The 27588-nt window shown below is 44.1% G+C and overlaps 1 protein-coding gene across 1 annotated transcript in view; it reads left to right on the forward strand.

The window, feature by feature from the left end:
- LOC309400395 (eukaryotic translation initiation factor 1b-like) overlaps window positions 1-27588 on the forward strand; it is a 74993-nt gene that overhangs the window by 37512 nt on the left and 9893 nt on the right. The window contains exon 2 of the mRNA XM_081968864.1: window positions 22430-22593. Coding sequence (XP_081824990.1) covers window positions 22430-22593 — 164 coding nt within the window. The remainder of the gene's footprint in view (window positions 1-22429; window positions 22594-27588) is intronic.

The following is a 27588-nucleotide window of genomic DNA, read 5'->3' on the forward strand; positions in this document are numbered from 1 at the left end:
TTAGAGCCGAGGGAGTCTACTGTGCCACAGACGTCCGGATGTGAAGCCCTTGTTGTGAAATGGGGGCCTGGGAGACAGTTGGGCCTGCTGATAGTATACCTGGCTCCTCGCTATACATCAGCGGCCCTGCCCGAACTCCTCGAGCTGATCGCATCGGTGGCGGTTGAGACCCCCAAACTTTTAGTGATGGGGGATTTTAACCTGCCATCGATGGGAGAAGCATCAGAGGGGGTTCGGGAGTTCATGGCTTCCATGACAGCCATGGACCTGACTCAAATGATTCAGGGCCCAACACACGAGGGAGGACACACTCTGGACCTTGTTTTTGTCTCTGGCCAGTGGCTGAGTGATCTGGGAGGAGGGGACTTAACCATCACTCCCCTGTCATGGTCAGATCACTCACTCCTTCGTCTTGACTTCCCTGGTGCTACCGCCCGCTGCGGGGAGGCGGAACCGGAAAGTTCCAGATGGTTCCGCCCCAGGCGCCTGATGGAACCTGATAGGTTCCAGACGGAGCTTGGGCCACCTCCTGTAACCTTGACCCGCCCCCGGGTAGAGGACCTGGTGGTTGCGTGGAATAATGCAACTACCGGGGCCTTGAACCGGGTGGCGCCTTTGCGGCCTCTCCGGCGGCAACGATCCACCCTAGCCCCTTGGTTTACCGAGGAGCTAAGGGTGATGAAATGCCGCAAGAGACGTCTAGAGAGTCGTTGGAGATCCTCTCGCTCCGAATTTGATCGAACACAGGCACGAGCCCATTTAAGGACGTACCTTGTGGCATTGAGAGCAGCCAAACGCCAATATTGTGCCACTCTCATTGCATCCGCGGAGAACCGCCCTGCCGCCCTGTTTCGGGTGTCCCGCTCCCTCTTGTTTCAGAGGCCGCGGGAGGCCCCCCTACAGGGCAGGGCAGAGGAATTTGGTAAATATCTGCAGGATAAAATCGCTCAAATCCGGAGAGATTGGGTTCCTGTCAGTGATCCAATGGAGACGCCCATGGCGAGTCTTGAGGAATCGATCTGGGAGGAGTTTGACTTGGTTGCCATCGAGGATTTGGACAGATTGCGTGGACGACTGCGACCCACCACATGTTTATTGGACCCGTGCCCCTCCTGGCTTGTACTGGCATCCTGGGAGGTTACACGAGACTGGCTCCTGGGCCTAGTGAATGCCTCGCTGGGCGAGGGGTCTCTCCCGGCCTCCTTGAAAGAGGCGGTGGTGAGACCCTTGCTCAAGAAGCCTTCCCTGGACCCTTTGGAGCTGGCCAATTATCGTCCTGTCTCCAACCTTCCCTTTCTGGCGAAGGTTGTAGAGAGTGTGGTGGCCTACCAGTTTCCACGACATCTGGAGGAAAATGATTATCTAGACCCGCGCCAGCCCGGCTTCCGCCCCGGTCACAGCACGGAGACAGCCTTGGTCGCGTTGGTGGATGATCTCTGGAGGGCCAGAGATAGAGGTTGTTCCTCTATCCTGGTCCTATTAGACCTCTCGGCGGCTTTTGATACCATCGACCATGGTATCCTGCTGCGCCGGCTGGAGGGGTTGGGGGTCCGGGGCACCGTTTTGCGGTGGTTCGGCTCCTACCTTTCTGACCGGACGCAGCGTGTGTTGGCAGGAAAAGAGAGGTCGACCCTACGCCCCCTTACTTGTGGGGTGCCACAGGGGTCGGTCCGCTCGCCACTCCTGTTCAACACATATATGAAGCCGCTGGGTGAGATCATCCGTGGTTTCGGGGTGGGATACCATCTGTACACTGATGATACTCAGCTGTACTTTTCCACCCCGAACCACCCCAACGAGGCCATCGAAGTGATGTCCCGGTGTGTGGAAGCCATACGGATCTGGATGGATGACAACCGACTCAAGCTCAACCCCTCCAAGACGGAGTGGCTGTGGGTACCAGCTCCCCGGTTCAGCCAATTAATTCCATCATTGGCCATTGGGGGCATTCAACTTGCCCCCGTGGAGCGGGCGCGCAATTTGGGCGTCCTCCTGGATGCCCGGCTGTCCATGGATGACCATGTGACAGCCGTGGCAAGGGGGGCGTTCCACCAGGTTCGCCTGGTGCGCCAATTGCGCCCCCTACTGGACCGGGACGCCTTACGCACAGTCACTCATGCGCTGGTGACGTCTCGCTTGGACTACTGTAACGCTCTCTACATGGGGCTCCCCTTGAAATGCACCCGGAGGCTACAGTTGGTCCAGAACGCAGCCGCGCGGGTAATTATGGGGAGTACTAGGTACTCCCATGTGACACCGTTCCTGCGCGAGCTGCACTGGCTTCCTGTGGTCTATCGGGTGCGTTTCAAGGTTTTGATAACTATCTTTAAAGCGCTCCATGGCTTAGGACCTAGTTACTTGCGGGATCGTATTCTGCCCCATACATCCCTGCGACCAATTCGCTCGCACAGAGAGGGCCTCCTCCAGGTGCCGTCCACTAGACAGTGTCGTGGGGCGGCGCCTAGGAGTAGAGCCTTCTCTGTGGCGGGCCCAGCACTGTGGAATGACCTCCCTCCGGATATTAGGAATACCTCTGACCTCCGCTCCTTTCGTATTAAGCTTAAGACCCACCTATTCCAAGCAGCTGGCCTGGCTTAACTTTGATCTAACCATATCGCTCCTGACGGGTTTTTAACTGGGTATTTTAATTATATTTAATTATCTAGGGGTTTTTTAAATACTGTATTTTAATTGTTTTTATTTATCAGCTGACCTCCTCCTTGTGTGTGTCTCAGTATATGTCTCTGTTATATGTTTGTTTTGTCCACATATTTATTTCATATGTTTCATTGTACGCCGCCCCGAGTCCTTCGGGAGAGGGTGCGGCTAAGAAATAAATAAATATATTATTATTATTATTATTATTATTATTATTATTATTATTATTATTATTATTATTATTTAAGAAAGATACACTCTATCTAATCATACATATACTAACTGTAGCGCGCATAACCTATGCACAGCATTGGAAAAAAGAAAATACACCATCAGAGCTAGATATAATCAGAAAAGTGTTGGCCTGTGCAGAAGCAGATAGGCTCACCCTTGAACTTAAAAATAAAGGGGAATCAGAATATTTTGAGGTATCGAATAGATTTTATGATTGATATAAGACAAGATGACAAGACTGGAACCAATGTATATATTGTGATTGAACTGAAGGACAGACAATGTATTAAGTAGATTAATTGTTAATGGTTGAAACTAGCTGTACATAATGTGAATGTATGATCACTCCGACTCCGCGGCATTGCATTGTTTTAAATGTAAAAACAATAAATATATATATATATTAAAAAAATTGCCGCTCAAACACTATACTTTTCTGCTCACACTGAAAAAAAAATTAGAGGGAACATTGCTGGAGAGATGTGGATGGGAGGAATCTTTCTCCGTGGCAATGAAGGATTGGACCATGTGATAGACTTGTGGGTGTTGGGGCAGGGTCTTGAACTTTCAACTGGGTGGGAAAACCTGGAAGCTTTCAGATTCGGGTTTTCCCAGATGTGCCAACTTTGAGGAAACTCAAGCCTCGGAGTTTTCTTTCGTTGGGGGTGTTTCTTGGAACCCTGGCACCTTTTTGATCTGAATGTATGAATTCATTCAAATACCTTTTAAGTCTTTCCGCTATTATTGAAGTTAATATTTTGTAGTCTATATTTAATAGGGATATTGGCCTATAATTCTTTGAGTTAAATCCAAGTCTTCTTTTGGGATTAGTGTAATATTTGCTTCCCTCCAGGTCTTTGGTATCTTAGCTTCTAACAATGCTTAATTGTAGACCTCTAAGATTGATATACTCTTGTAGATATTTATAAAATTCTGCCGACAGTCCATCTGGCCCTGGTGTTTTATCATTCTTTTGCCTTTTAATCGCCTCTGTCAATTCCATCGTTATTTTTTCATGTAACATAGTTTTTACCATTTCAGGTACTTTTGGTAATTCTGCTTTTCCTAAATATTGCAATGTTTTTTCTTCTGGCACTTTTTCTTGGTCATATAATTTTCTATAGAACTGAATTATTTTCTTTTTACCCTCATGTTGGTACTGTCTCTCTTCTCATATTGCAATTTACTTATCAATTTCTTCTCTTTTCCCTTTTTCAACTTGTCTGCTAACCATCTTCCCGGTTTATTTGCATTTTCAAAAAAAATAGTTTTGGTCTTTTAATTTGTTGTGCCAAACCTTCCTTTTCCATTAGATCTAATTTATGTTTCATTTCCATTTGTAATTTTAAATTTCTTCTCTGCGGTTCTTTTTGTAGATCAATTTCAAGTCTTTTATACTCTTGTCCTAGTATTTGTTGATGTTGGTTTTTCTTCTTGTTTTTTCTCGCTGTGTAGGTTATGGCTAACCCTCTAGCACAGTGATGGCTAACCTTTTTGTTGTTGTGTGCCAAAAGCTCGTGCGCATACCCATAATGCAATGTGCACGTGCCCCCCCCCGTGTGCACCCCGTGCATGCACAGCAGAGACCCGAAAACAAGCTGGCCAGCGGGAGGCACACGTACATGCGTGGTGGAGCTGAGCTGGGCGACAGCTTGCTAACCTTTTTGTCATCGCATGCCAAAAGCGCACACACGCACCCATAATGCAATGTGTGCGTGCACACATGACCCCCCCTGCACTCCCCCACCCTTCTGCATGCATGGGCACCCCCATGCATGTGCCATGCCCTTGCGCATAAGTGTGTGACCCCTGTACATGCAGCCCACGCATGCGCAGCAGAGACCCAAAAACAAGCTGGCCAGCGGGAGGTGCGCGCAGATGCGTGGTGGAGCTGAGCTGGGCAACAGCTCGGGTGCCCGCAGAGAAGGCTCTGCGTGCCACCGGTTCACCATCACAACTCTATATGCTTTAGCTTTTCTGCTCACTTCGAAGAATTCCATTTCTTGTTTGATTGTTTTAATACATTCTTTATCTTTTAATATCGACTGATTCAGCATCCATCTCACCTTTTTCTTTTGTCCCTTCCAACTCATTTTTATTGTATTATGATCAGCCCATAAATTTGTTTCTATCTCTTGCAGATTTGTGCTCAATTCCAGGGACATCCATATTATGTCAATTTTGGACCATGATTAGTGTCTATTTGAGTAGAATATTCTGATTTTTCTCTGGGTTTATTTCTCTCCATGTATCCTGTATACCTATTTCTTCTGCCATTTTGAAGAAAGTCCTTCTTACTTTTTTACCTATTTTACTACTTACAATACAATACAATACAATAGTAGAGTTGGAAGGGACCTTGGAGGTCTTCTAGTCCAACCCCCTGCCTAGGCAGGAAACCCTATACCGTTCCAGACAAATGGCTATCCAACATCTTCTTAAAGACTTCCAGTGTTGGGGCATTCACAACTTCTGGAGGCAACTTCTGTTCCACTGATTAATTGTTCTCACTGTCAGGAAGTTTCTCCTCAGTTCTAAGTTGCTTCTCTCCTTGATTAGTTTCCACCCATTGCTTCTTGTTCTGTCCTCAGGTGCCTTGGAGAATAGCTTGACTCCCTCTTCTTTGTGGCAACCCCTACTTCTATGGTCCAGTTTTATAGCTACAATTGCATTGAAGTCTCCTATCATACATATATTTTCATAGTCTATTTCAATTATCTTCTTATGCAATTTTGCATAAAATTCTTCTTGTCTGTTATTTGGCGCATAAATCACTATCAAAAGTATCTTTTTTGATTTATTACTAGCTCCACCATCAAAATTCTCCCTTTATTCATCTGTATAGGTTTGTTTGGCATTTATTGTTTCCTTGATATATAAAGCCACATCTCTTCTTTTGTTTTGCTAGTGAAAAATAAACTTTCCCAATCTTAGGGAATAGTTTACTATGTTGGGTTTTAATGTGAACTTCTTGAAGACAGATTATATCTAATTTCAATTTTTGTAAGCATGTAAATTTTTTCCCCTTTTCATAGGAGAGTTCAATCCATTTATATTAACTGAGAAAAGTTTAGTACAAGCTTCCATCTTCATCACATATATGGGTCTTGCTCTCCTAGTTGTTCTTATTTCTTTCTGGTCTTTTGCTGTTGCTCCTTCTCGTTCTGCTCGCTCTAGTTTCTCAGCCTCACTTTCTTCTTGTTGTGTGCTTATTTCTTCTCTTGTTTGTTCCTCTTGTTTCTGATATTCTATTTCTTTTCTTGTTTCCTGTCCCTCTTTTGCACTAAAATGGTAGTCATAAAAATTCTAACGCCTTGTCTAACGTATCCAATCTATATCTTTTTTCATTCCAATTCACTAATATCCCCTCAGGCACCAACCATATAATTTTTTTATTATACTTGATTAATTTCCCAGTCAAGAATTGATATTGTTTTCTTAAACCTCTAACTCTTCTCGGAACCTGTTTCAGAACAACAATTTCTTTTCCTTTGTATTGCAATGGTCCATCTCTTGCCTATTTAAAGTACTTCTTCTCTTGTTGATTTTTTAACAAATCTCACATGGACCTCTCTTGGAAGTTTATGTCTTTTCGCATAGCTCTTATGTATTCTGAATATTTTTTTAAAAAAATAATTTTTATTGAATGTTTTAATATTTAAAAACAGTAAAAAAGACACAACAAGGAAAAAAACCACAATAAAACAAAACAAAACATGGAACATACATAACAATATAGAGTAATTTTACAGCTTTCAATATCGGCTTTCCTGCCTAGCCTATATAATTCTCCCTTCTGCATTGCCTTCCTATTATTATAGCCTTGTCCTATGATGTAACAAACATAGTATAAACACTTATAGTAATATTCATTTTTTGTATCTCCATCTATTTGTATTCTCTATTTCCTGTTTTGGCTTTTGATTTCTAGCCACTTGTTTATTTTATTCCAAACATTGTAAAAGTCCGATTCTTCTCTTTCTTTTAGTTCTATTGTCATTTTGTCCATTTCTGCACACTCAAGTATTTTCCTGATTGTAGTTTCGTCTGAGGGTGTATTAGTTTCTTTCCAATTTTGTGCGAAGGCAATCCTGGCTGCTGTGAGTATATGTATGATTATATATTGAGATTGTTTGTCCATTTTTTGATCCAGCAGTCCTAGTAAGAATGCTTCTGGTTTGAGTTCTATTTTTCGCTCAGTAATTTCTTCCAGCCACTTTTGAATTTTGCACCAGTACTTCCTTGTGTTGGGGCACGTCCACCACATGTGATAAAATGTTCCAGGCTTGTGATTGCATCTCCAACAATTAGGGGATAAATTTGGGTACATTTTGGGCAATCTCGCAAATGCCATCTATAAAACATTTTATAGAGATTTTCTTTGTAAGCTGCTGCCTTCGTAAATTTATAATTTCTTTCCCACAGTTTATCCCATTTTTCTAACTCTATATTGTGGCCAAAATTCCTTCCCCAGTTAATCATTGTCTCCTTTACCGTCTCTTCCTCCATTTTATATTTTAAAAGAAAATTATATAATCTAGTGATCGTTTTTCCTCCCGTTCCTAGTAATATTTTATCTAATTCCACTTGTGTCTCATATATTCCGTATTGTTCCCGATCTTTTTTGAATCTTGTTTTAATTTGTAGGTATGGCCACCATTCTATATTTATTCCCTGTGCTTTCAGATCTTGTACTGATTTTAATTCTCCTTTTCCATCTAAGAGGTTTGCGTATCTTACCATTTTACTAAGGTCTATAGTAAATGGATATGTCATTGCCTCCATGGTTGATAACCAGCTTGGGATTTTCAGGTAGTGTTTTCTTTTTATTTTTTCCCAGACCCTAAACAAAGCATCCCGTATTATATGCCTCTGAAAGTAGGAGTGGGATTTAGTCTTTCCCTCCCAGAGGAAGCCGTGCCAGCCTAGTTGGAGATCATGTCCTTCTAGGATAAGGATTCTTTTATTTTTTAATTGGATCCAGTCTTTTAACCATGTTAGGGCTGCCGCCTGGTAATATAGCTCCCAATCTGGCAGTCCAAAACCGCCTCTGTTTCTACTATCTTGTAGAAGTTTGTATTTGATACGCGGTTTTTTCCCTGACCAAATAAATTTGGATATCATTTTATTTAGTTGTCCGAAAAAAATTTTCTCTAATTTAATTGGTATTGTTTGAAAGAGATCGAGTAATTTGGATAGTATATTCATTTTGATCATTGAGATTCTGCCAATTAGTGATATCTGTAGTTTAGTCCAATTGTCCAAATCTTTTTGTATCTGTCGTAGCAGTTTGTTGTAATTATCTTCTTTTATTGTAATACATTTTGCCGATAGCCATATTCTCAAATATTTAATTTTCTTGGCCCTCGAAATTCCCAGTTTCTCCTCCAGTTCTTCATTTTGTCTTTTGGTTAAATTTTTAGTTAATATTTTAGTTTTTTCTTTATTTATTTTAAGCCCTGCCACTTTACTGAATTGGTTTATATCCTGTAACAGTTTTAGTCCAGTTTCTAGGGGTTCCTCTATGAATAATGGAAGATCGTCTGCAAAGGCCTGCACTTTATATTCCTGTGTTCTAATTTTCAGTCCCTTTATGTCCTTATTTTGCCTGATTTGTGATATCAATGTCTCTAGTGAGAGGATAAATAACAAAGGGGATAGTGGGCATCCCTGTCTTACCCCTTTGGTTATACTGAAGTCTTCTGTTGCTTCCCCGTTTAGTATTATTTTTGCCCTCTGACTCGAATATATTGCTCTGATCATCCCAATGAATTTATCTCCGAAGTTCATTACTGCTAGTTGATTTATAAGAAAATCCAAATTCAGATTATCAAATGCTTTTTGTGCGTCAATAAATATCAATGCTGCTTGTTTTCCTGGATGTATTTTGTAGTATTCTAATATGTCCATTATTGTTCGTATATTGTTTTTTATGTGTCTGTTGGGTAAAAATCCGTTTTGGTCTGGGTGTATGATTTCGTTTAATATATGTTTAATTCTTTCCGCCATAATTGTCATAAATATTTTATAATCAGCATTTAGCAGCGAGATTGGCCTATAATTTTGGATCTTCTGTTTTTCAGCATTGTCTTTGGGAATTAGTGTTATTAATGCCTCCATCCAGGATTTTGGTGTCTTAGCTCGTTCTAATATTTCATTATACATTTCTAGTAATATGTTCTCTAATGATTTTTGCAATCCTTTATAAAATTCTGCTGGAATTCTGTCTGTCTTTTTTATTTATATAGAAAGCGGAGACTTAGGGGTTTTTTAGTTAATTGTTTTTTAAAATTTTATAGGGGTTCCGGGGTTGAGGGGTGGGTGGGTCAGGTCAGGAGCGAGGACAGAGCCAGGTCACTAGGTGTGGTCACGAGCAGAGGGAGCGGGAGGGAGGAGGAGGGGGAGGATGTCGTTCCGGTGCAGGGCCTTTTGATTCCAACGGTCGTAGGGAGGGGCAGATACGAGGACAGATTAAAAAGTCGGTTGGGAGACCATGGGTGCTGGTTACACCCGGTCGCATGTACCAACTCCCGCGTTCTAGGTGGTCAGGAGCTTCAGACCCAGGGCCTGAGGCTGGTGCCATGCAATGCGAGGTCCGTCGTTAACAAGGCCCCCCTCATTCACGATCTAATTTCGGAGGGGGAGCCGGACCTCGCGGGAATAACGGAGACCTGGTTGGGCCACAAAGGAGGTCTTCCCCTCGTGGAAATGTGCCCGCCAGGTTATCGAGCATTTCACCAGCCCCGGGCCCAGGGAAGGGGCGGTGGGGTAGCAGTGATTATTCGGGAGGACTTAGAGCCGAGGGAGTCCACTGTGCCACAGACGTCCGGATGTGAATCCCTTGTTGTGAAATGGGGCCCTGGGAGACAGTTGGGCCTGCTGATAGTATACCTGGCTCCTCGCTATACATCAGCGGCCCTGCCCGAACTCCTCGAGCTGATCGCATCGGTGGCGGTTGAGACCCCCAAACTTTTAGTGATGGGGGACTTTAACCTGCCATCGGTGGGAGAAGCATCCAAGGGGGTTCGGGAGTTCATGGCCTCCATGACAGCCATGGACCTGACTCAATTGATTCAGGGCCCAACACACGAGGGAGGTCACACCTTGGACCTTGTTTTTGTCTCTGGCCAGTGGTTGAGTGATCTGGGAGGAGGGGACTTAACCATCACTCCCCTGTCATGGTCAGACCACTCACTCCTCCGACTTGACTTCCCTGGTGCTACCCCCCGCTGCGGGGAGGCGGAACCGGAAAACACTAGATGGTTCCGCCCCAGGCGCCTGATGGAACCACAGAGGTTCCAGATGGAGCTTGGGCCACCTTCTGCGGCCCTGACCCGCCCTCGGGTAGAGGACCTGGTGGTCGCGTGGAACAATGCGACTACCGGGGCCTTGAACCGGGTGGCGCCTTTGCGGCCTCTCCGGCGGCAACGCTCCACCCTGGCCCCTTGGTTTACCGAGGAGCTAAGGGTGATGAAGCGCCGCAAGAGATGCCTAGAGAGTCGTTGGAGATCCTCCCGCTCCGAATTTGACCGGACACAGGTACGAGCCCATTTAAGGACGTACCTTGTGGCATTGACAGTGGCCAAACATCAATATTGTGCCACTCTCATTGCATCCGCAGAGAACCGCCCTGCCGCCCTGTTTCGGGTGTCCCGCTCCCTCCTATTTCAGAGGCCGCGGGAGGCCCCTTTACAGGGTAGGGCAGAGGAATTTGGGAAATATCTGCAGGATAAAATCGCTCAAATCCGGAAGGATTGGGTCCCTTTCAGTGGCCCTGTAGAGGCGTCCGTGGCGAGTCTTGAGAGACCAATCTGGGAGGAGTTTGACTTGGTTGCCATCGAGGATTTGGACAGATTGCGTGGACGACTGCGACCTACCACATGTTTACTGGACCCGTGTCCCTCCTGGCTTGTACTGGCATCCTGGGAGGTTACACGTGACTGGCTCCTGGGCCTAGTGAACGCTTCGCTGGGTGAGGGGTCTCTTCCAGCCGCCTTGAAAGAGGCGGTGGTGAGACCCTTGCTCAAGAAGCCTTCCCTGGACCCTACGGAGCTGGCCAATTATTGTCCTGTCTCCAACCTTCCCTTTCTGGCGAAGGTTGTAGAGAGTGTGGTAACTTATCAGTTACCACGACAACTGGAGGAAAATGATTATCTAGACCCGCGCCAGTCCGGCTTTCGCCCTGGGCACAGCACGGAGACGGCCTTGGTCGCGTTGGTGGATGATCTCTGGAGGGCCAGAGATAGGGGTTGTTCCTCTATCCTGGTCCTATTAGACCTCTCGGCGGCTTTTGATACCATCGACCATGGTATCTTGTTGCAATGACTGGAGGGGTTGGGGGTCGGGGGCACCGTTTTACGGTGGTTCGGCTCCTACCTTTCGGGCCGGACGCAACGTGTGTTGACAGGGGAGCAGAGGTCGACTCTAAGCCCCCTTACCTGTGGGGTGCCACAGGGGTCGGTCCTCTCGCCGCTCCTGTTCAACACATATATGAAGCCGCTGGGTGAGATCATCCGTGGTTTTGGGGTGGGATATCATCTGTACGCTGATGATACTCAGCTGTACTTTTCCACCCCGAACCACCCCAACGAGGCCGTCAAAGTGATGTCCCGGTGTGTGGAAGCCGTACGGGTCTGGATGGATGACAACCGACTCAAACTCAACCCCTCCAAGACGGAGTGGCTGTGGGTACCGGCTCCCCGGTTCAGCCAATTAATTCCATCATTGGCCATCGGGGGCATCCAACTCGCCCCCGTGGAGCGGGCGCGCAATTTGGGCGTCCTCCTGGATGCCCGGCTGTCCATGGATGACCATGTGACGGCCGTGGCAAGGGGGGCGTTCCACCAGGTTCGCCTGGTGTGCCAATTGCGCCCCCTACTGGACCGGGACGCCTTACGCACGGTCACTCATGCGCTGGTGACGTCTCGCTTGGACTACTGTAACGCTCTCTACATGGGGCTTCCCTTGAAATGCACCCGGAGGCTACAGTTGGTCCAGAACGCAGCCGCGCGGGTAATTATGGGGAGTACTAGGTACTCCCATGTGACACCGTTCCTGCGCGAGCTACACTGGCTTCCTGTGGTCTATCGGGTGCGTTTCAAGGTTTTGATAACGATCTTCAAAGCGCTCCATGGCTCAGGACCTAGCTACTTGCGGGATCGTATCCTGCCCCATACATCCCTGCGACCAATTCGCTCGCACAGAGAGGGACTCCTCCAGGTGCCGTCCACCAGACAATGTCGGGGGGCGGCGTCTAGGAGCAGAGCCTTCTCTGTGGCGGGCCCAGCCCTGTGGAATGACCTTCCCCCGGATATTAGGACCACCTCTGACCTCCGCGCCTTCCGGATAAAGCTCAAGACCCACCTATTCCAAGTAGCTGGCCTGGCTCAACCATAGTTCGTTCACACTGCTCCTGACGGGTTTTTTAATTTTGTGGTTTTTGGAATTTTATTAGGGGATTTTAAATTGTGTTTTTAATTGTCTTTATTCATCTGCCTACCTCCTCCAGGTACACGTATTCGTTTATTTTGTGTGTGTATTGTTCATACTGTATTTTATGTGTTTTTTATTGTGCGCCGCCCCGAGTCCTTCGGGAGAGGGTGCGGCTAAGAAATTATTATTATTATTATTATTATTATTATTATTATTATTATTATTATTATTATTATTATTATTATTATTATTATTATTATTATTATTATTATTATTATTATTATTATTATTATTATTATTATTATTATTATTCTGTTTTATTATTTTTTTGTTTTTGAATTGACCTTTTTAATTCTAGCCTAGTTATTTTCTCATTTAATGTTTCTTTTGTTTTTTCTGGTAGGGTTGGAAGATTTCTCCTCTGGAGATATCTTTTAATATTCTCCTCTTCTATCTCCTCTCGACAGTACAATGCTTGGAAGTATCTTACTGCTATATATTTTTTTCCTCCTTTTGGTGGTGTATCACCCCTTTTTCATCCTCTAGTTGCTGTATTGTTTTCTTTTCTTTCTCTTTTTTTAGTTTATAGGCTAGTCATCTCCCCGGTTTATTGGCATTTTCGAAATAATTTTTCCTACATGATCTAATTTTCTGGGCCATTTCTTCTTGTGTCATTAAGTTTAATCTATGTTTAATTATTTCTTTTTCTTCTTTGGCTTCTTTGTTTTGAGGTTCTTTCTGAAGTTTATATTCAAATTTCCCCAGTTTCTCCTGAAGCTCTGTATATCGTATCTTTTTATCTTTGTTTCTTCTTATTGTATATGCTATTGTAATGCCTCGTACATAAGCTTTAGTAGTATCCCACAGGTTTTGAATAGTTGTCTGTTCATTCCAATTTTCTTTTAGAAAGAGTGCTAATTCTTTTTCCAAATACTGTACGTAATTTTTTTCTTTTACAACCCTCTGATTCATGGTCCATCTCTTTTTCCTTTTTGCTTCTCCTGTCCATTTGATTGTTAATGGGTTATGGTCTGCCCACATGTTTGGTGTTATTTCTACCTCTTCTACATCTTTCTCCATTTCTGGATCCATCCACACCATGTCGATCCTGGACCATGAATTATGGGGGTTTGAAAAGAATGTGTATTGACTCTTCTGTGGATTGATTTCTCTCCAAACGTCTTTGAAATTTAATTCTTGGGCCATTTCAAAGAATGTATTTGGTAGAGTTCTCCTTTCATAGTTTTTTTTATTATCCCTTTTATAGTCTTTCTTTGGATCTACCACTGCATTGAAGTCCCCTAGTAGACATATGTTATCCAGTTCCAGTTCTGCAATCCGTTTATGTAGTTTACTATAGTATTCTTTCTGGTTCGTGTTTGGTGCATATATGACTGCAATTAATACTCTTCTTTGTTTTATTAATACTTTGATTAATAATGTTCTTCCCTCTTCATCTGCGTATACCTGTTTAGGTTTTAGCCAGTCCTTTATATATACTGCAATTCCTCTTTTCTTTGTATCAGCCAGGGCCAGATGTAATTTCCCTAACTTTGGAGATTCCAAAATCCTACCATTTCCTTTTTTAATATGAACTTCCTGTAGACCTGTGATGTCCATGTTTTGTTTTTGGAGCTTAGAAATTGTTTGTCTTCTTTTTATAGGTGAATTTAATCCATTTATATTGACTGATATTAATTTCACTTCCTCCTCCATCCTGTTACTAGTTTATCGCCTTCGTTCCTTTACTTGGTTTTGTTTCCTTTTGGTTTCTCGTCCTCACTCCTTCTCTTTCCTGGGCTGCTGTATCGGTCTTCTTTCTCACATCTTGGTCTAGTCCTTTTTCCTCCTTCGGCTGCTCCTCTTGGCTTTGGGTTTCCAACTCCTCTCTGCTGTCTGATTCACCCTCTATATAGTGTTCATAGAATTCCCGGGCTTTCTCTACGGCGTCAATCCTTATTTTCTTATCTTGCCAAGATATTAACATGCCTTCCGGTATCAACCAGCGAAACATTATTTTATATTTTATCAGTTGTGTAGAGAGGAATTGGTAATTCCTTCTTTGCTCTCTGATTCTCTTTGGTATTTGTTAAAGGGTTATGACTTCTTTTCCTTTATGGACAATCTGTTCATCCATTGTTCTTTTGTAAATTTCGTCTCCGACAGGTTTTTTTGCAAATCTTATGTGTATTTCACGGGGAAACTTGTGTCTTCGTGCATAGTTTGTGTGTACTCTATAGATTTCATCGATATTGTTCCTCAGTTCACTTTTGTCCATTTGCAGTTGGTCAGCTAGAAGATCACTCATGAGTTTTGTTAGATCCTCATCTTTTGTCTCTACTATGTTCTGAAATCTTATATAGAAAGAGGATCGTTCTGATTCTAAGTGGAATATTGCCTCCCCGAGCTCTCTGTTAACTGCTGTCAGTCTTGTGTTTCTTCCAATTTCTTTTCAGTTTGTTCAGTTTGTTTCTATCATTTTTATCTTCTGCTCATTTTTAGCTATTGTTTCCTGTATTTTCCCCATTCTGTCATCCAACTTCTTTATATCACCTTTTACTTCCCCTAAATCGCCTTTCACTTCCGCTAGATCGCCTTTCACTTCCCCTATATCGCCTTTCATGTCATCATGATTATTAGCTATTGATTCTTGTGTTTTTATCATAAATTCCTGAATCATGTTTAATGAAGTTTGTAGGCTTTGGAGGGTTGGTGCCGATCCTGGTTTTTCACTATTCAACAGGTCTGTTGTTAACTTTTGTCCTGCTGGAGAGGCTACCGCTGGCTGTGTTTTCTTTAAGGCTTTGGTAGCTGTGGATGTGTTTGCCATCTTTAGCTTTTTGAAAAAATTATTCCACAATACCATAGGTTTCCAATTTTCACACCAGGTCTTTCCCTAAGTACTCCTATCTCTCTCTCTCTTAAGAAAAAAAAAAAGAGATCTGAAATCGGTTATATAGGTTTAGGTTTAGGTTTATTTGGATTTATATGCCGCCCTTCTCCAAAGGACTCAGGGCGGCGTACAACATTAAAAACACACATCACAAAAGTTAAAAAAAAAAGATTAAACCCAATTCCAAAAAGACCAAACCGATTTAAAAAAAAAAAAACGAACAGTACATTTAAAATAAATTAAAATTAACATTAACACTAACAGGCCAGGCCAGCTTGCTGGAAAAGCCAACTTTTTAGGGCGCGTCGGAAGGACCGGAGGTCAGGGATTATGCGGAGCTCCGGGGGCAGCTCATTCCAGAGGGAAGGCGCTCCCACAGAGAAGGCTCTCCCCCTGGGGGTCACCAGCCGACACTGCTTGGCCGACGGCACCCTGAGGAGGCCAACTCTGTGGGATCGTACTGGACGGTGGGAGGCTACTGGTGGCAGTAGGTGGTCTCGCAGGTACCCTGGGCCTAAGCCATGGAGCGCTTTAAAGGTCATAATTAATACCTTGAATCGCACCCGGAAAACAACCGGCAACCAGTGCAGGCCGCCTAAAAGGGGTGTGACATGGGAGCACCTAGGTACCCCCATGACAACCCACGCGGCCGCATTCTGGACCAGCTGAAGCCTCCAGGTGCTCTTCAAGGGCAGCCCCATGTAGAGAGCATTGCAGTAGTCCAGGCGAGAAAGGACGAGGGCATGAGTGACTGTGCACAGAGCATCCCGATCCAAGAAGGGGCGCAACTGGCGTACCAGGCGAACCTGGTAAAAGGCCCCCCTGGTCACGGCCGTTAGTTGTTCTTCTAAACTAAGCCGCGTATCCAGGAGGACTCCCAGATTGCGAGCCTTCTCTGAGGGGGCTAAAATTTCTCCCCCTATCATCAAAGATGGAACAAGATGTACAAATCGGGATGCCGGGAACCACAGCCACTCAGTCTTGGAGGGATTGAGCTTGAGTCTGTTCCTCCCCATCCAGATCCGCACAGCCTCCAGGCATCGGGACATCACGTTGAGGGCATCATTTGGGTGGTTTGGGGTAGAGATGAAAAGTTGGGTATCATCAGCATATTGATGATACCGTACCCCAAAACCACGGATGATCTCGCCCAGCGGTTTCATGTATATGTTGAACAGGAGGGGTGAGAGAACCGACCCCTGGGGCACCCCACAAGTGACGCGCCTAGGGGTCGATCTCTGCCCTCCAGTCAACACAAACTGCGACCGATCCGACAGGTAGGAGGAGAACCACCGTTAAACGGTGCCCCCCACTCCCAACCCCCCGAGTCGTCGCAGTAGGATACCATGGTCGATGGTATCGAAAGCCGCCGAGAGGTCTAATAGGACCAAGACAGAGGAACAGCCCCTGTCCCGGGCCCGCCAGAGATCATCGACCAATGCGACCAATGTTGTCTCCGTGCTGTACCCGGGCCTGAAACCCGACTGAAACGGATCCAGGTAGACAGCTTCATCCAGGTACTGGGGAAGCTGACGTGCTACCACACTCTCGACAACCTTTGCTACAAAGCGAAGGTTGGAGACCGGACGGTAATTGGCTAAAGAAGCTGGGTCCAGGGAAGGCTTCTTAAGGAGGGGCCTCACCACCGCCTCCTTCAAGGCGGTGGGAAAGAACCCCTCTCTCAATGAAGCGTTGGTAATCGCCTGGAGCCAGCCTCGTGTCACCTCCCGGGAAGCCGAAACTAACCAAGAGGGACACGGGTCCAGCACACAAGTGGCAGCACTGAGTCCCCCCATAATCCTGTCCATGCCTTCGGGGGTCACAGGGTTAAACCCATCCCAGATAGTCTCCTCAAGATTCATCCCCGTCGGCTCGCCCGAATCTACCCAGTCAGAGTCCAAGCCTGACCGGATCTGAGCGATTTTATCCTGCAGATACTGAACAAATTCTTCAGCCCTACCCTGCAATATAGGTCACTCATTAAATTCAGCCCTTGATATCAATTTTCTGTGGACAATTATAGACAATTATATAAAAAGCTATAGACTGAATCACGTTAAAGGGGAAGAGGGAGCAATGGAAAGAAATAGATAAATATTTATAATATAAAATTATTAAATAATCCATTACACTTTTCGCTATATAATGTTTGCTAAAAGTTCATAAATATATAAATCGATATATGCAGTTAATTAAATTAATTAAAGGTTATTACTTATTGACAATTCCTAATTTAAAGGTAGGTAAATTTTCTAATATGCAGTAGTAAAAGAAGTGGCTATAAATTCTATCTTGTTTTAAATATGCTTAAATCTACTTTAAATATATGAGGGATATGGATAAATAAGTAAAGTGTATAAAATATTAAATATAACAGTATTACAATACCCTAGATAATGTAGAGATATCAGAAGTACATAGAGCTGGTTATGAGTGAGTCCAATCCAAAATCCTACGGTGGGAATACAACAGTTCTTTTTCCTCTATCTCTCTACTGTCTTACAAATTCTGTTCCCTGTGCTTTCAAAATGGCTCCTGTATTCAAAATTGCAGTCATTGTTTCTTTCTTTCTCTTTCTTCTGCCTTTTTCTCTTCTATGCGAAAAGGGACTGTTCTTTCCTTCTTTCACAATTTTCCTTCTTTCCTTGTTCGCCACCCACACAAAACTCTCAGCTGGTATCACAGGCTCCAAAGTCAGCAAAATACACCGCTCAGTAACTACAATCCGTTCTCTACAAATTCTGCATCATCTTGTAGTTCAGGCATCCTTTGTTTTCTCTTTATTGCACTGTTGTAAATTCCATCAGCTTAGAGAAGTGTCTCGGAGTATCAGATTCTTTAACACTGCCCGCCGATAGTTTCAGCTGCTACTCACTTTTTACTCCTTCCACTGATAATCAGGCTGTCACATCTCCGGACCAGGCCATAACCGCGCCATGGCAACTGGTCTCTTCCGTATCGGATTTCAGGGATTTCACCCTACGGAATGAGGGATCGCCTTTTCCTCCGTCACCACTGGGTTTTCCCCTCTTTGAAGCTGTCCTCACCAAGGCTCAGCTTCGCTGTTAACAGCCTCCAGACACGAAAAATCAGACAGGGGAGACAGAGAGTCTTCCCCTGTAACTGCTCCAATGTGACGTCACCCCCAGAAGTCCTCTGAATATTTCATTCACCTCATTATCTGTCTCCTGTTTATTAAAATTTAAAGCCACAGCTAGTATCTCTATCATACCCAGAAGGTCTTCTTTTTCTTCTTCAATATTTTGGAATCTTAAATAATAAGCCACCTTCTACATGTCGAGCATTATTACTGAGTCTGTAAGCTCTTTATTTTCTTGTGTCAGTCTTTGATTTATTTCATCTACCTTTTTCTTGTTCTGAATTCTCCTCTATTTTCTGAATCCTTTGTTCATTCTTTGTTATCATTTGCTGAAAATTCCCTATTCTTTCATCCAAATTGTGCATTTTTTCTTTCATCTCTCCCATACCACTTTTCATTTCTCCCAACTCATTTTTCATCTCAGTATAAATTTTTGTCATAGCTTCTTGTATTGACTGAAGCATCATTTGTAACTGAGAGGTATTCATTTTCTCTTCTTGTAGCATGGTATCTATAGATCTTTGACTTGATGGGCTGGAGGAAGTTGATGATGGTGTTGATTATGCTTTTTTTCCCTATTCTGGTTAGATTTGAAATACTTGTCATTTCAGTGCCTAATATTTAAAAAGGCAGTCTAATTAAATCATTTAGAGAGGGGAGAAAAACACAGAGAACAGCAGAGAGAACACAATAATCTCAAACCATCCACAGTCACCACAGTATCCCACATACCCAATAGTCTGGGAGATCAAACCAGTGCCTATTTCTCTTAGTCACCAATCGTTTCTTACAAATGTTTGAATTTGTAATCCTCAGAGTCAGTGCACAAAGTCAGTCCGTTGTGTAGCTAGCTATATATATAAAAGTGAATTACCACTCACACATCATCATAAAATCTCCAGAACTGTAAAGCCTACAAACTTCAAATTTGCCACGTATGTTCCTCTTGGCTTCTAGGTGCTCACTAAGGAAGGATTTTTCGAAATTACCATCACAGCATTAGTATTTCCTATATTATTAACACGCTCTGATGCTAAGGAGTTCTACTCCCCCTCCCCACCTGAAAAGAAATCTGTTCCACGCTTTGATGCTAAAGAGTTCTACTCCCCCTCCCAACCGCAAATGAAATATGTTCCAAATGCAAAACACAAGCAGAGGAGAGGAGTTTCAGTTTTTGTTTTACTTTCACAGCAACAAGCAGCTTTACTACAGAACAGTTGAGCTCAGCCACGCCCAGGCTCCTTCCTGTCTCCTCCTTGCTCACACAGCAAATACTGTTTCACTTTCCAAACACCCCTCAACTCTCTCACACACTGACAGGACGCTAGGCAGATAAATACAAATGGATGCTGGTAGGCAGAGGCAGACTTTTTCCCCTTATTTTTCTCCTCAGTTCAGACAAATCTGTTCCTTCTACTGTAACATCAGTTAAAGGGAAAAGAGGCAGAAAACGCAGAAAAAGATTTACAGATGCTATTAGGAAAACACAAGTAAGGGAAGCTGCACACAAGTATCATCAAACTCACCCCCAGGTCAGTAGACAGGCTGTAAAAAAGTATACAACTAATAACCCCTACATTAAGTCACAAATGAAATCAATGCCTTGGCCTAATAAGTATTTGTCTGGTTTTAAATATGAACCTCAGATTGATTACTCCAGGGACAAGGTTGTTGATCTCGGACCCCTGTTACCCTGTGCCTGGTGCCGTGCTCTAAAGTGGCACGATGAGAGTCCCGAGATGTGCTGCAGTGGTGGTGAAGTCCACCTCCCTACCCTTCAGCCCTCCCCTGAACCCTTACACAGCCTTCTCACCCACCAGCATCCAATTGGAAAGCACTTTCTTTCTGCTGTCCGGAAGTACAACAGATGCTTCCAAATGACATCTTTTGGAGCCAGAGAAGTGAAGGAGGGAAATTTTATGCCAACATTCAAAGTGCAGGGGCAGCTCCACCACAGGACAGGGAGTATCATGGCAGGGCCTCAGCAGCAGCCTTCATTTCTCCAAATATACTGTGTTGGTGATGATGACAATGAGAGGGACATCCGTTGTGGAATCTACCCAGGTGTTAATCCACAACTGTTTAGCCAACTGCAGAAGTTGCTGCGTGAGCACAAGAAGTATATTCTGGAACTTAAGGCTGCTGTTGATTCTGTTCTTAAGGGCCACAAGGACTTCCAAGTGGTGATTAACTCTGATAGGAAGCCTTCTGGAGAGCACCGAGGTCGTTTCAATGCCCCCACGACTACAGAAGTGGCTGTTCTCATTGTCAGCCAGGATTTTGAGAAGAGAGATATCGTTCTCCATAGCAGAAACAACAGGTTGTTACCAATCAGTGAGACGCATCATGCCTATGACTCTCTCCTGTACCCTCTGATGTTCTGCCATGGAGAAGATGGCTATTAAATCAATATACCTCAGTGCGACCCAAACACCAAAGTTCCTCTCAAGAAGACCGTGTCTGCTGCTGCCTTTTACAGCTATAGGATAATGGAGCATGATGGCGAAGAATGCTACCTACTGCTATTCCAGTTCCGTAACGAAGCACGGGTATCCAACTGACTAGTAGGTTTATATAGTTATTTCTTCATCTTTTATCAGTTAGTATTTGTAATCCTGAAGGTCTACCAAACCTCTCAAAAATTCAATAGTCCAGTATTCCAAATATCTAGTAAGTCAGAAAATAGCTTCACTTGGTTTTAAAACGAAACCAAGCCAATCCACTATGTCAGGCTCTCAAGGTTATTTGTAATCCACAGCGTTTCCAGAGGTTCTCTATCTTCAAACTCCACACAAAAACAATTTTTCAACAGCTGCTGTTTTGCCTCTTGAAACAACCTCTGTGTCTCTCTTCTCTTATCTGTAACCTTGGGAGTGTTCTGCCTTCCTTAATTCTTTTCACACATGTAATGTCCTTTCCAGCTGGTAGGTGTCACCCTGACTCTTTTTTCATCTTTACAGCCAACTTTTAAGAGATCCAACAGAGTCCCAAGATTTATTTCTTATTCTTCCAAAATTCGTTATTTAAAGTTACAAAAACCAACAAAGCACAAAAGAAGGGTTTCCAAAACAGCTTTTAAGGTTTTAAAAATAACCAGTCCAGTCTTTTCCCTTTGTTTTTAAGAGTTCCTCCTCGGTCTCCTCTTTTTTTTTAATGGATCTGTCAACTGCTCCCAATCTTACTTGCAGCTATTATTTCGGATGTGGGCAAATATTCCCTTCCTCCTACTCAACAGAGTCCCACTTTTCAAAAGTACTTCTCGGGGGATTTAATGCCCCTGTGGAAATTAGAAGTAAGAAGTCTCACCAGATCAAATACACTGCTTTGGATCCTCACTTCCTATTTCTTCATCTCTGGTTGCCCCAGTTCGTTACAGCCATAATGGCCGTCTCTCTCCTCTGTCGGTCGGTCGGGTGCCTTGGATCAAGCAAAAGAGCCGCCGCTTTTCCCCAATCAACGAGTGGTCCCTCCTTTCTTCATCCCCCCTTAGGGCTTCCTAAAGGAGAAGCATTGGCTGAGATTCGCAGAGCCCCACTATCCAGCGATCCTCCCGCTGCAGCACCAAACCAGAAGTCTGGGCTATGACTTCTTGAACAGGCAGGTACCTAATCCAGGTCTCAAGCAGACAAAACCAACCAGTCAAAATAGAGAAAACATTCTCAGCAACTAATTAATCATCACATCCCAGGAAACCTACAAACACCAACTCTCTCTCTCTCTCTCTCTCTCACACACACACACCAAGTTCAAATCTTACACAGACTATAAATACTACAAGGCAATCCCTACTTCTAAACAGTTCCAGTTAGGAAGCATAGCTGGGATGTGGACAGACTATGCAAAAAACCCTAATCAGTACCTCAGTATTGAACTGTGGAGAACCCAACTACTAAATATGTACATCAAATCTGGACTACTTCTAAGGAATCCATGAGAACAAACTCCCATCAAAATCCATGTGGTGGTATGATTCGACCTCCATTTAGATAAAAGGCAACATGTTGATATTATTCAAGTAATGCATTTTAAGGTAGCAATAGCCTATATCTGTTTACTTAGAAAATTCAGGCTATGGAAAAATCATTTTCATTATATGGGTTTCCCCTTTTCAGACCCCTTTGCTGATGCAACTAAGGGTGACGACTTACTCCCGGCAGGGACTGAAGACTACATCCATATAAGGATCCAGCAACGAAACGGTAGAAAGACATTAACAACTGTTCAGGGGATTGCTGATGATTATGACAAAAAGAAACTTGTGAAAGCATTCAAAAAGGTAAAGTTGGTGTTTCTTGGATTTTTAAATGTTTGAGCTAGGAACATCCAAACTGAATATACATACATTCACAAGTATACAGTTATTTACATATATTTTTAAAATGCTATGATAGTCCTGAAATTATTATACCAATAGTTTTGTCTCAGCCAGCAAAAACACAGTACATGTTTTGAAAGAAACAAGTCATTCTCAGTTGATTTTTTTTAAACAAATATCTTTTCAGCAGTACTAGTGATAAAGTTAATTTCATGGCATCTCCTAAAACTGCCATATTTAGGAAAAGATTAAGGTCCTTTAAAATGGATCTAACACAGGTAGGAATACTACAAAAGATAATCAGAATTTGATATCAATTGATCCTGGAATATTCCTCAATATTGTTCTAATGTGCTTCTTTGCTAGTAACAGTTATTTCAGGAAAATGTGGATTAAAAGCAAGCTAAATTCAATATTCAATCCTGCCTTTCTTTCAAGATAATGAGAAATCAAAGAGATGAATGTACTAAAACAGAGAGTAAAGAGATATAATATGAAGGCTGCATGGAAGTTGTCCAAACTATATGAAATGGAGAGAAGTAGAAGAAGCAGTAGTCCGCATAACTAACTAGTGATAATTAGATGTAGAACTATAAAATGGAAAACCCTAACAAGTTATTGGGGGGTGGGGATAGCTTAGTTCAGAGCGCTAATCTTAAATATACTGGTGCCTTGGTAAGATCCTTTGTTAGCAAAATTCAGTTGAACGTTTAGAGCTATGCCTTACAGTCAGAATTACATCATATAGTGCAGTGGTGTCAAACTGAAATAGAAATGGGAGCTGCTCCAGGTCTGACAGGAGACATGTCAAACTCAAGGCCCATAGGCCAAATCCGGCCCGCAATGTGGTTAGATCTGGCCCACAGGGCCACCCAGGAGACGGGCTGACCCCAGCCCAGTGGGGCACTCCCCCTGGGCGCATGCACAGGAAGCAGTGAGTGTGCGGGGGCTGTCCTGGTGAAAGGGAAGCGCTTGCCGGCTGTGGGGCCATGCAGGCGGTGGAAAACGTGGGCACGGTGCTGCTGCTGGGGATCTAGACACTGATCTACAACAACTTCGTGGTGGCAGGGAAGGAAGAGAGGCAAGGAAGGAAGGAGATGGGAATGAAAAGGAGGGAGGGGGGAGGGAGGGAGGAAGGAAGGAAAGAGGGGAAGGAGATGGGAATGAGAAGGAGGGAGATAAGAGCCATGGTGGTGCAGTGATTAGTGTGCAGTACTGCAGGCTACTTCTGCTGACTGCCAGCTGACTGCAATTTGGCAGTTCAAATCTCACCAGGCTCAAGGTTGACTTAGCCTTCCATCCTTCTGAGGTGGGTAAAATGAGGACCCAAATTGTTGGGGGCAATATGCTGACTCTGTAAACCACTTAGGGCTGTAAAGCACTGTGTAGCGGTATATAAGTCTAAGTGCTATTGCTATTGGAATGAGAGGGAGGGAGGATCTGCAGGAAGTCCTGCTTTAGCACTTAGCCACCAGCAGCCCTGCTGCCCTCTCGCCAACCCCTTGCCCCCTCCTCCTGGGCTCTCCTTGTGGTCTCCCATCCTATCGCTGAGGATGCTTTGCTTACAAAGCTGGGTCTCCTTGCATGGAGAGGGAGTGGGCCTCCCTCTGACTCACACACTTTGCCCTCCAGCACCCACCATGAACAACCTGGCCAAGAAGAGAGAGCACAGCAGCAGCAGCCTCGAGGTAAATGCGGCCAGGCGCCCCCTCAGGGAAGCAGGGCTGTGCTGCGGGGTCCAGGTGCCCTGGGAACTCAAGGACCGGGCTGGGCACTTGCCTCCACTACCCAGGGCTCTGGGCAGCTCGCGCCGCCTTCCAGGGGTCCTCCGTGTGGCCTGAGGGGGATGGCGAGGCTCCTCTGGTGGACCAAGACTTTGGGGTTCACCCTGGTCTTGCCTTCCTCCACTGGAGACCTCTGGATCCCCACTCCCAGCCTTGCCTGGCCCGCACAGGAGGCGGAGGACAATGTTGCTGCATGTGGAAGTGCGGAGGAGAAAGTTTGCAGGAAGCAGTTTCCTCCTGAGTCCAACTTCTGCCTTGACAGTTCTCTGGAAAAGAGAACTGGTGGCGGGGGAGCTGCATGAGGGAATTTTTTTCATTTATTAATGCATCAACGCAACAAACAAATAGGAATTATATATAACAAAAACAGTACAAAATAAACATTACAGGAACCTGGAAGCGTCGCGGCAAGAACAGCTGGCAAAATAGTGCGCTCCGCTGAGATACACTAACTGTCATCGAGAGGTCCTTTGTGGACCGGAACTGTCCTGAAGGGATGGGGCACAAGGAGAGGCGTTTCAGGCAACTGCAGGGAGTAACGCAAGCTCCCCAGTAGGTCCGATTCAAAGCTCTCTAAAGATTGGCAGCGGGGGTTGCAGCCATCTTCAAATGACCGCTCTGGAGCCCGGGCATCTGGAATAAGACTGGTGCAGGAGCGGAGGAACGGACAGAGTGTTAGATCCGGAGGAAGATTGGCTGAAGTAAGATTAAGAGAAATTAATTTTGGTAGATAAATATTTCCAAAACTAAGCTAGCAGCTAAACATCACTCAGAACACGGAGGGCGGAAAGAAAGGAGGAAAAAGCTATCGGTGATAAAATACCAAGCCCAAGGAGAATTTGATTAATAAAACTGGAACTGGAAAAATTCTAAACTATAAAAGGGACGATTTGAACAATTTGCGTAAGGATTTTGAGCTTTTGGTTTGACTTTTGGCGAGTTTCGACAAATTAGTGACCTGATCATACAGAGGAACAACAAAAGCCACCTACAGGAGAGAAGAAATATAATAGCATTTTGAAACAAAGCAGTCGAAGGAGGGTGTGGTCGGTCTTTTTTATTTGGCTGTATTTTGTCTACAGTGGAAGAAAATAAAGAATTTTTGAAAAGGACTGGACTATTTTGGGACCTGATATTAAAGAGTGGAAATACAGTAAGAAGAGGGACTGAATTAATTGTGGTAAAATATAAAAATATTAAAAGTATATTAAAACTGATCATGGAGGGTGGGATGTCTGAGGAATTGTTGGAAATGTTAAAAAAGGCACAAGCAACATTAAAAGGTAACAAAGAGGCAGAAAAGGAACCAGAAAAATGGTTGAAACCGGAGACAGGAGGGGAACAGACAAGTAACATAAATGAGCAAGAAGTTAACAAGGTAGAAAAAGAAATGGAAAATAAAACTCAATAGGGCAATACTAGTGAGATTAATAGAGGCACAAAAAGAGTAGAGGGGAAAAAAGGAAATGGTATCTGAAAAAGAAATTAGCCAAAAACAAAGAGAGAAATAATGGGAGATAGAAAAGAGAAACTTGGGGGAGAGATATCCAAACAACCCATCGAAACGCGATATAAAAAAATCAGAAGAAAAGATATACAGTGGGGCAAAAAAGTATTTAGTCAATCACCAATTGTGCAAGTTCTCCCACTTAAAAAGATGAGAGAGGCCTGTAATTGGCATCATAGGTAGACCTCAACTGTGAGAGACAAAATGTAAAAAAAAAGACCAAACAATCACATTGGCTGATTTGGAAATAATTTATTTGCAAATTATGGTGGAAAATAAGTATTTGGTCACCTACAAACAAGCAAGATTTCTGGCTCTCACAGACCTGTACCTTCTTCTTTAGGAGGCTCCTCTGTCCTGCACTCATTACCTGTATCAATGGCACCCGTTCGAACTTGTCATCAGTATAAAAGACACCTGTCCACAACCTCAAACAGTCACACTCCAAACTCCACTATGGTGAAGACCAAAGAGCTGTCGAAGGACACCAGAAACAAAATTGTAGACCTGCACCAGGCTGGGAAGACTGAACCTGCAATAGGCAAGCAGCTTGGTGTGAACAAATCAATTGTGGGAGCAATAATTAGAAAATGGAAGACATACAAGACCACTGATAATCTCCCTCGATCTGGGGCTCCACGCAAGATCTCACCCCGTGGGCTCAAAATGATCCCAAGAACGGTGAGCAAAATCCCAGGATCACACGGGGGGACCTAGTGAATGACCTGCAGAGAGCTGGGACCAACGTAACAAAGGCTACCATCAGTAACACACTACGCCACCAGGGACTCAGATCCTGCAGTGCCAGACGTGTCCCCCTGCTTAAGTCAGTCCATGTCCGGGCCCATCTGAAGTTTGCTAGAGAGCATTTGAATGATCCAGAAGAGGATTGGGAGAATGTCATATGGTCAGATGAAACCAAAATAGAACTGTTTGGTAGAAACACAACTCGTCGTGTTTGGAGGAGAGAGAATGCTGAGTTGCATCCAAAGAACACCATACCTACTGTGAAGCACGGGGGTGGCAACATCATGCTTTGGGGCTGTTTTTCTGCAAAGGGACTAGGACGACTGATCCGTGTACAGGACAGAATGAATGGGGCCATGTATTGTGAGATTTTGAGTGCAAACCTCCTTCCATCAGCAAGGGCATTGAAGATGAAACGTGGCTGGGTCTTTCAACATGACAATGATCCCAAACATACTGCCCGGGCAACGAAGGAGTGGCTTCGTAAGAAGCATTTCAAGGTCCTGGAGTGGCCTAGCCAGTCTCCAGATCTCAACCCCATAGAAAACCTTTGGAGGGAGTTGAAAGTCTGTGTTGCCCAGCGACAGCCCCAAAACATCACTGCTTTAGAGGAGATCTGCATGGAGGAATGGGCCAACATACCAGCAACAGTGTGTGCCAACCTTGTGAAGACTTACAGAAAACGTTTGACCTCTGTCATTGCCAACAAAGGATATATAACGAAATATTGAGATGAACTTTTGATACTGACCAAATACTTATTTTCCAGCATAATTTGCAAATAAATTATTTCCAAATCAGCCAATGTGATTGTTTGGTCTTTTTTTTACATTTTGTCTCTCACAGTTGAGGTCTACCTATGATGCCAATTACAGGCCTCTCTCATCTTTTTAAGTGGGAGAACTTGCACAATTGGTG

The sequence above is a fragment of the Natrix helvetica genome, assembly GCF_964273705.1.
Source record: "Natrix helvetica genome assembly, chromosome: W".
Classification (NCBI taxonomy): domain Eukaryota; kingdom Metazoa; phylum Chordata; class Lepidosauria; order Squamata; family Natricidae; genus Natrix; species Natrix helvetica.